This window comes from Carassius carassius, chromosome 39, assembly GCF_963082965.1.
Source record: "Carassius carassius chromosome 39, fCarCar2.1, whole genome shotgun sequence".
Classification (NCBI taxonomy): domain Eukaryota; kingdom Metazoa; phylum Chordata; class Actinopteri; order Cypriniformes; family Cyprinidae; genus Carassius; species Carassius carassius.
The window spans coordinates 28615111-28625483 of NC_081793.1; the positions used below are offsets into that span (position 1 = coordinate 28615111).

Here is a 10373-nt window from a genome sequence, read left to right on the forward strand (position 1 = left end):
CACACAGTATATATGTATGTGTGCATGTGTGTATATATATATATACATATATGTAAAATGCATAAATACATGTATTTTATTTTCAGTTTTCATCTTAGTAATTTATGTGCTTTTATTAAAATTTATCTGCCAATTATTTTTAGATATAATTCATTTTTTGGGTATATTTTACTATATTATTATAGTGTATTCTATACTATTATAGTAATCTATTGTGTACATAGCCATTAATGTATTTCTTGTACATCTTCATATTTTCATGAATCTGACCTACACAAAACTACTGAAGTGTTACAAAGCAAGACGTTGTAGACGCCGATGTTCATCAATGAGATGTGAAACAACAACCTCCTCGTCTGCAGTTCCTCTGTTTGAGTTCATGTTTCTGTGAGCTTGCATCTGCTTTTAAACCCTCGTGATGTTTTGTATATATTGTAAATAGTTGCAGGTTTTCAGAAGGTGCGAGAGTCTCTCACGTGGTTTAACCGTATTTCTGTATTGTATAGTACTTGTATATACATGAATGAGAGCTTTAAGTGTTAATATTTATTAAATTTGTAAGTTGTAGGATGATGAAATACATGAACGTATACACATTGAAAGGAAAAGTGGAGTTTTTATTTCAGATTTTTATTTGATGATTTGCACGTTCGAAACATGCTTGGGAAACTTAAGAAAATCTAATAATAATATTTCTCTAATTCTCCATTAGCAAACAACATGACTAATGTGGTAACCATTATATTAAAGAAGCAATTCTGAGTTTATATCACACAATTCATACTTTTTTTATTTTTGTTATTAATATGAACTCAATTGCAAGATATAAACTCAGAATTGTGAGATAAAAAAGTTGCAATTACCTTTTTTTCTGCCGTGAGCTGGTTTCCTAAAGACAGAATGTTAATTCGCAGTGCATTATGATTTGTGCATCTTCATAAAACTAATATTAATTAAATAATAATGCATTTTTGAAATAGAGTATCCAGTAATATACTAATAAATCCATGTTTTTTAATGCAGCAACAGATCTGAACCTGTTTTGACATCTGGAGGGAAGATGGTACAAAGAAGTTGGCAAAATGCAGATGGAAAGGAAAGGAAGCATTTTTAATTTATCTTTCATTCGATTTGTTACACAATATTATTTGAGAATATCAAAATGATTAATTAGCAAATTTGTAATTATTTTTTATATTATTTTAAATTTAATTCTTAAATAATTCTTAAATAAAATTATTTAAAAAATTATACCAGCAGATGATTGTTTTAAATTATTTTAATAGTATTTTTAATACTTATATTTTAATTAAAAAACATTAATAAAATTATATTTTAATAAAATCATTCTTATTAAATTATTTGTAATTTTTGTTATAGTTTGTATATATTTGTAAAAAAAATTTGTTCATCCAAAAATGCCGCATAATACTTGACGGGTTTATTAAAAAACAATTTTATTAAAAAAGAGCAATAGACATTATTTAAAAATTATGTTTTCAATAGTATTTTAATACAACCCTTTTTAATAAAATTATATATATTATAATCTATAGTACATCTAAAATGCTGCATGACACTTGACAGATTTATGAATAACTGTTTTCTGAACATTACTTTTCTTGCATTCAACATACTTTTAGAGTTTGATCGACATGAAGGTTTAGATAATGACAGATCTTTCTGTTTCTGAGTGAACGATTCCTTAAAGTTGCACTACAAAATAAAGTGCTATGACCCTGGCGCGTGTTATAGGTTCAGAGCTCATTATATTGTGGATTTGAGGCGTGTCTAAACTCTTTTCAGACGGTTGAATGGAGTCATTGTGCTCTGCTGATGTTCTCCAGTCGTTCTGACCATTCTGCTGATTTTCAGACTATTAGAGATTAAAGTCGACTCTTGAGATTGTCTCTTTAGAGCCCTTCAACATTTCATTTGTCCTTTTGAAGTGTTGAATCCGCAGTGAAACATACAGGGCCTGTCAGACGGAGGTTGAGATGATCTGAATGATGACAAGACTTCTGTATGATTCCCAAATGAAGGCCAAAGGAACAGTTCTCCAAAAAATCTTTCGGTCATTATTAACACTCATGTTTTTCCAAACCCGTGTGCTGCTCTTTTTCCTGTTTCCATCACTGCAGCACATTTGAACTTCACTTCATTTGTTGCTTGAAATAAAATAAACTTATTTCAGCTATTTGTCGAGGCAACATTTCTCATTAAGTTTAGCTTGATGTACTAAAATTACAAAAAAATTCAAACGAAAAATAAAAAAAAATGTACAAAAAAAAACAAAAAATAAAAATAAAACAAAGTATATAGACGTTTAAAAAAATACTCATTTATATATATAACACTCACATTAAAAGTTGCAATTAATTTTTTTATTTGTTTTTTTATTTTGTTTTATAAAAAAAAATGAATTGCAAGATGTAAATTTGAGAGACTATATTTGAGAATAAAATCAAAATTGTGTGTTTATATTTCTAATTTTCGTTCAGCGTAACTTGAAATAAAAACCAATACAATATATAGATATTTAATAAAAACAATAAGAATTACAAACAAAAACTAAACTACTGACAGACTTATAGTTTAACTAAAATTACATTCATACAAATATAAAAAATAAAAAAATATAAATAAAATGATACTAAAATGACGCTCCTGTAAAAAATATTTTTTTATTCTCTTTTTGATTTGCTGCTTTGTTGTCTTCCACGGGACTTTGATCAGTTCGTCTGAGGTGTATGTTGCATGGATGAGTTCCTATAGTGTTAAAGTCGGACAGAAGCGTCTCTCATCACCTCTTGTTTTCTGGGTGTTGTGTGGCCAGCCTTCGTCGCAGGTGTTTAGTGAAGTCCGCTTGTGCTCGAGGAAGAGCCTTGTTCACTAGTGACTGCGGCAGCCAACCCTGAACACACAAGGACATGTTCAACACCAGAAACACTTCACAGCACATCTTCTGCACTGCAAGACTTGCTCTTGATAAATCATAAAGCATGTATGTTTAGTACCTTGACGTCCATGTTGAGCAGCCAGATGAAGCGACTGCGGTCGGGACGGTCCTGAAGCGGATGCAGGATGATGCAGGTGGGTCCATCTTCAGCTCTGAACACAACAAACACCAAACACACAGGCTTTACCACGAGAAACTACTTTCAGATTATGTGCAGTTCAGAAGAGTAGCTGAAACCCATACTTGAGTGAAAGTACAGACACCTTCCTTAGTTGCCAATTGTTAAAACAACCTGAGTCTTAGAGTATCTGACAGAACTTAAAGGTTTTTACGCGTACTTAAGTCGAGGGTGAGTAAGGCCAAAACGCTCATTATACTTTCAATGTCATGTAGTTGCTATATCACTTATAAACTGTTAGGTGCCATGCACAATGTAATGTGTAACACTTGTTACAAATGTAGAGGAGTAAATAGACAGACACTCATTCAAAGATGTAGTGAGAGTAAAAGTTGTAAAACAGAGTATCCAAAAAAGAAGTATACAGTAATTAATTACATTTACTTCAATACCGTGTCCAGTTATAGTAGGCTAACTAATAATTAAAATGTACATGAAAGTAATAATTCACCCTAAAAAGTAAAACTGTCCTCAGTTATTAACCCCATCGATGCAAACATGTAATAACTACAGGAAAGCTTCCACTTTTAATAAAGTGGATGGTGATTAGCACTGATAGAAAAACATGTGCAACGCGTCTTAGCCTTGGTGCATACGGCTCGAGCGCTGTATGCAATGTCTTGGAGACTTAGTTCACGTAAAATTGCAAAGTAGCGTTTTTTTTTTTTTTTTGTGAATGATTCAGGAGCTCAGGTGTTTTTCTACCTGACAAACCCATGCTGAGGCGGAAGAGACTCCAACCGCGTCGCGGCTCCGCCCAGATACACACGTGACTCGCTCCTGGACAAATGCCTGACGCTCAGGAAGTCCCGCTGGCCAATCAGGTTTCCCGCCGTCTCCGCCGACACCTCGTGGGTTACCATGGTGTCCCTGCTCACGTGTTTCAGAACCTGCGGAAGAAACGTGCTTGTTTGAATGCTGGAAAGCGTGGTTATTTCCCGCATTTCTCGGGAACATAAAGAGACCAATGAAAACAAAATAATTATACTGTGAGATTCATGTCTTTCATACAAAAAGCAAACTCGGAAAGTTGAGCTGTTTTACATTTGAACCCATGGAAACGCATAACTCTGAGTCTGAGCAGATTGTTCAGATCATCTAGTAATTACTGTGATTATGATATGGAGTGAATGACTTGAGGACACATGAACACAACCCACTTCAGCTGATTATCCAGAGACAGACACACTGGTCTCAAGATGAAGATGCACACAAGTTACAAACTAATTACATGCTTATTTTAATGTGTTTGTGTCTCCTCTCTCTTCAGTCTTCGGGTTATTGATTGCATCACTAGGTGTGGAGAATCAATGTATTTACTTATTATTCATAGTATACACTACTTATGGATAATTTTCATATTAATAAGCATTGCTGCATTAGAACAGTTATAGAGATTCCAAATATATACTAAACACCACGTGATAATTATGTTTTAGTTGTTCAAATTTTATTTAATACAGTAGTACATTATTATTTCTGTTTATTATTTTATTTTATTATTAACACAGTATTCTTAAAAGTAGAAAGCATTGGAATGGTTTTCTGTCATGTTTATAAATACAATTATATAAATGATGCTTCTCGGAAGGAAATTCCTCAGTTTATCATTTCAGAATAACAGCATTAGACTTGTGAAATTTAATTTAAGTTTAAACAGTTTTCTGTGTGAATCTGTGTTAAAGTGTAATTTATTTCTGTGATGCTCCGCTGTATTTTCAGCATCATTCCTCCAGTCTTCAGTGTCACATGATCTTCAGAAATCATGAAAATATGATGATTTACTGCTCAAGAAACATTTCTGATTATCATCAATGTTGAAAACAGTCGTGCAGCGCAATATTTCTGTGGAAACTGATGCATTTTATTTTTTTCAGGATTCACAGATGAATAACAAAGTTCACAAGAACAGCATTTATTTGAAATAGAAATCTTCTGTAACACTATAAATGTCACTTTTGATCAATTGAATGCATCCTTGATTAATAAAAAATAAGAAAATATAATATTAAAGATATTAAAATAGATATGTATGTCTTACTTTAATGCGTCTGATGCTGGGGTTCCATTCGTGCATCTCCTCGACTCTGAAGAATAAGATGTCGTGAAGTTCCTCTGGAGATGCGTTCAGTTCAGCCTCTAATCTGAAAACCTTCCTGTTGCCCGTCAGAGCCTTGCTATAGATCACATCTCCATTCTCCTAAAGGAAAAAGATGTTCATGATTTCCTCTGTGAACACATTCTGACGATCTGCACATCAAGAGAACATTTCAGATTCGCAGACAGTCACCTCAGCCATCTCCAGTTTCCATCCGTCCTCCGACTCCACGATCTTCAGAGCTTCATTCAGCGCTGCTTCTCCTTGTCTCTGATAAAACACATCCTCATCGGCCAATGCAGCCGACTTCTGCTCCGCCGGCTCCGTCTCTGAAGACATTCACATACAAGTTTTAGCTTTTTGAACAATTATATATTACATAATACTTACATCTCATCGCTGACCCTGCACTGTTTCTATATGTGATCGAATGTAAGTGAAAGTGTGTTATAAATCACAGATTTTCATCCATCACTGAATCTGAACATGCTTTTTGGATCATCGTCAGCGTTTCTTTTTCTTATTCTCTTTTCTTACTATTTTATTTGAAAGAAATTCATCTTTTATTCATCAAGGACATACAAAGTGACGACATTTATAATGTTACAGAAGATTTCTATTTCAAATGTTCTTTTGAACTTTAAATTCAACAAAAACTACTGAAAGATCAAATGCATCGCAGTGTCCACGGAAATATTGCACAGCACGACTGTTTTCAACACGCATGCATATATTTCTTAAGCATGATTTCAGAAGATCACTGGAGTAATGATGCTGAAAATTCAGCTGTGCATCACAGAAATAAATTACAGTTCAATATATATCAACATAGAAAACAGCTGTTTTTAATATTAATAATATTTCAAAAAGTATTTTTGATCAAATAAATGCAGCCCTGGTGAGCAGACGAGATTTTTTTATGCTCCAAACTGTTGATTTTGTGCTGGAGTATTGGATGGAAACTGGACTCACTTTCAGTCCATCTTAAAGAGCTCCATGCTGGAAGGGCCATTCGTCCTCGGCTCTGTACGTGTGCGATCTCTTGGCCGAACGCTGCCAGAGCTGCTCGCTGCAGACCTGCAGAACAGTGAAGACACCACAAATAAAACACAGTACAAACACAAGCTCACGCATCGAGCTGCAGTGTTCGGTCAGACACCTGTCATGCTCCGTAGATGTGGGTATGTGATTCCACAGCAGAGCTTCAGGACGGCCCGCAGCATGTTGGCGAGGAGGAGGACGCCACGGGACGCTTTTATAGAGCCGCTGAAGGACAGAGACGAAGATAACGGCTCCATTTACAAGATAGGATTCAGTTTGGCTTTGCCTCCAAGGCCACATTCAGGAGGAACAAGAATGTAGGTTTGCACTGTTTAAAGTCACTGGAATCTATAAAATCACAATTCTGTCACCTTCATGTCTGTCCGAAACAGCTGGGTTAAGATATTGATTTATTATTAATAAAAACAGTTATGTGTTCATTTGTTGGTAACACTTTGTTAATGTTGCTTGATTTGTTACATTTCAAAGTTACTGTATATAACAGCTGTGAGTTACGATAATATAGAAATTGTATGATTTTATTTTATTTTTATTACTTTTTGTTTTATTGTTTATTTTTTTAATTGTACTTTATCATTAATTCATAATTATATTTATTTATTTACTTAAACTGTATTTATTTATTTACTTTTGTTTATATTATTTAAAGTGTTTTTAACACTTTACAAGTGTTTATTTTTTTATTTTTTTAAAGTGATATAATAGATTTATACATATAGTAAGTTATTTGTTTTGAAACTTTATTTATTTATTATTACTAAGCAATGCATTTCTTATTAAATAACTGTATATTTAATTATTTATTTATTTGATTGATAGTTGTTTGTTAACACTGTACAGTTTGTTAGAGTTTTAAAGCCATATAACAGATCGTGTTTATTTAGTTATTATTGTTAAATACATTTTCTTTAATATTTATTTATTTACAAACTTACTTATGATAACAAATGAGACCTTATTGTAAAGTGTTTATTTATAAAGTGAATTATTCCTTCATTTATTACCAGTACAAGAAAAAAAAAACATGCATCCATACATATGTTTTCTCTTCAAGGTGTTTAAAGCTATAATGTGCCACAGATTGAGGACTGGTTAGAGAGAGATCAGCAGAACGACCCTAACACTGACCTTAACCTCCGTTAAACCCTGAGAGAAACCTTCACCTCCTACAGCAGCCACACCTCCGAATAGAGACAGAAGATGTGCTGAAACACACATAAATCCAGCTCATGCATCATAGCTTCCACATGGTTTCATTGAGATTTCACTGACGAACAAGCTCTCAATCATCATGCATGAGGACGACAGATGCACCTGAGATTTAAGAGAGTTTAGAAAGATTTGCTCATCATGGGTGTCAAATTAAAGTCATTTGTCTTTGTTTTCATGTCTGAAATGATCGACTAGGCAGAATTAATTCAATTCAGAAAAATCCATCATGTACTGTACACAACGTCTGTTGTGGTAGAGGAATGAGAATTTTCTAGATGATTACATATTTGTATTAATATTTTCCAGGTGCCATTAGCAGCTCAGAGGATAAAACTAGTATTTTTAAAAGGTTTGACTGTTTAGTAATATAATCAATTTCACTGCATTGTTGCATTGAACGTGAACTGAATTGAAATGAATAATGGGATTCGCAATATTAAAGGAATGTTTCAGCCGAAAATGAAAATTTGCTCAAAATGTTCTCATCCTCAGGTCGTCCGAGATCAGGATGAGTTTGTTTCTTCATCAGGTTTGTAGAAATGTAGCATTGCACAAGTGTCTCATCAATGGGTGCTCTGCAGTGAATGGGTGCTGTCAGAATGAGAGTCTGATAAAAACATCACAATAATCCACAGCACTCCAGTCCATCAGTGAACATCTGGAGAAGACAAAATTATTGTGATGTTTTTATCAGACTCTCATTCTGACGGCACCCATTCACTCCAGAGCATCCATTGATGAGACACTGATGCAATGCTACATTTCTACAAACCTGATTACGTGGTGATAAGTTTCACGAATTTCCAGAAAATAAATCTGAACACTGGAAAAAAGCCTGGTTCAAAATATTCTTTAATTTTGTTGACGTTTAATAGTTATAGGTTTTGACAGAGGGTATTTTGGATTTGTGTTTTTATCACTCCATAAATCAGAAAATACTTCCAACAGAGAGAAAAAAAGTATATTTTTTATTATGTGTTCAGGAATCAAATGTTATATGCTGTTGTATAAAATCAGGCCAGTGACATATGATCAAAACCCTCAGTAAAAAACTTCAAAATACAGAGAGAAATAAAACTTTAGATTTATTCCTAAAATTTAAGAGTCAGTAAATGACGAAAGAATGAAAACCTTTGGCTAAACAGTTCCTTTAATATAAGTGAGATCTGTATATATCACCCGTTTGGATAACACTTTCTTTTAAGGTCCAGTTTTCACTATTAACTAATTATTAAATACACTTTTTGCCTTAATAAACTCCTAATGTGCTGCTTTTTAATAGCTAGTGAGGTAGATTTTAAGTTTAAGTAAGGGATCTAAAATATGGTCATGCAAAATAAGGCATTAATATGTGCCATATAAATACTAATAATCAGTCAACATGCTATAATACGAATGCTAAATAATAGTGAGAATTGGTCCTTAAGTTAAAATGTTACCATTTAGAGACTAAAATGTAGAAACCGGTGCACAAAACAGCTTGTGTACTGTATTTATGAATCTGCTGCTTCTAATTAATAATTTGTCTACTATTTCAGTTCATAATGCGTGGTAAAATAATACGGTTTCATAAATGCTGTAGCAATTAGCAGTTTACCTCATCAAGAATTTGAGACAAAAGTTCATTAGTTCCTGTTCAGGTGCTCATTATCAGGCACAACTCAAACGTCTCTGCAATAATTTCTTTTATTACTTTTTCCACATTTACGATGTTATTAAAGTTTCTTGTGCATTAAGCAATCATGTTTTTGACTGTTTTGCATCTGTATAGTTAAACAGACTGTATTTACTCATGCAAGAGCTCAAGGTTAAATCTAGTGTTTATTTGATCCATATACTTTTATTATAAACTCTGTTTGAAGTTGCATTAGTCTGTGATGAAATTTTCATAAATCAGTCAACACTGAAATGCTAAAATGTCCACGGTTATTAGCGTCATAGGTTTTTTTCTATTTTCATTTTTATTAAAATGTAATATATATACATAACAAAATGTGTTTTGTTTGAGTGTTTCTAATACAATGGCTTAAATACTTGATGTATTTAAATGCTCTTTTTTTTAAACATTCTAAAATATTTTTGCCGTTATACATTAAAAATACATTACAATGTTTTGCAATGATGCTTTAAAACGTCTCAGGTTACAAATGTAACCATGGGTTCCCTGAGAGGGAACGAGACACTGCATCCTCTAGGGGTCGCTTTGGGGAACACCTCGTCGTGTCTGAAGCATACTTTGAAATCGCCAACATGTTGGCCGGCGACAGCCTTTGACGTCACTACCAGCGCGACTATCAATACGCGCCCGTAGGACACGTCACTTATCTTCTTCGTGAAGCTTGCGTCCGAAGCATGGCAGGGAGCTAGATGACGCAGTGTCTCGTTCCCTCTCAGGGAACCATGGTTACATTCGTAACCTGAGACGTTCCCTGTCAAGGGAACTCCGAACTGCGTCCTCTAGGGGTCGCTTTGGGGAACAGTATACCCACGCCACCATGCTGAGGAGAGTGCAGGCCATAATCATGGCAAACACTAAGTACCAACTCTACCATTTCACTGCGAGTCGCCCCTGGGATGGTTAGACAGCTGTCCATGACATTATCCCTTATGGCCAAAGGCCTAAGCTACATACCCAACTTACCTGTAGGGCCTCGGCCCGGGGTAGAGCTGAAGGCTTGGAATCACGAAAGATTCCTTTAAAGGGATATGGCTAAGAACCTAGCAGGTTCTTTACCAAGTCTTGCCTGTCACACAGGGGCTACCGCTAGCTTTCGCAAAAACTTGCCGAAAGAGCTGTCTCAACAGTTCTCTAGTAGCAACGCCCTGTTCTAGAGAAGATAGCTAGCCAGCGTCTCTTCTACAGG

General features: G+C 34.4%; 1 protein-coding gene across 2 annotated transcripts; it reads right to left on the reverse strand.

Moving 5' to 3' along the window:
* Positions 1-2747: 2747 nt before the first annotated feature.
* LOC132121125 (steroidogenic acute regulatory protein, mitochondrial-like) lies at positions 2748-6488 on the reverse strand. 2 transcript variants are annotated; one of them, XM_059530297.1, is made up of 7 exons: positions 6395-6488; positions 6208-6312; positions 5428-5564; positions 5179-5337; positions 3843-4027; positions 3018-3111; positions 2748-2914 (listed from the first exon to the last, which is right to left on the reverse strand). In XM_059530297.1, exons 1-7 carry the CDS (start codon positions 6456-6458, stop codon positions 2804-2806), a joined length of 855 nt encoding a protein of 284 aa, XP_059386280.1. In that variant the 5' UTR covers positions 6459-6488; the 3' UTR covers positions 2748-2803. The 2 variants fall into 2 exon arrangements, with proteins under 2 accessions (XP_059386280.1, XP_059386281.1); XM_059530298.1 differs by having other exon boundaries at positions 5179-5334; positions 6395-6458.
* Positions 6489-10373: the final 3885 nt, after the last annotated feature.

Coding starts and splice junctions, on each gene's coding strand:
- LOC132121125 (XM_059530297.1), bottom strand. CDS start 6,458: ATGCTGCGGGCCGTCCTGAAGCTCTGCTGTGGAATCACATACCCACAT. Junction 5,338..5,427: donor GGAAACTGGAGATGGCTGAG/GTGACTGTCTGC, acceptor TTTTTCCTTTAG/GAGAATGGAGATGTGATCTA. Junction 2,915..3,017: donor TGCTCAACATGGACGTCAAG/GTACTAAACATA, acceptor TTGTGTGTTCAG/GGTTGGCTGCCGCAGTCACT.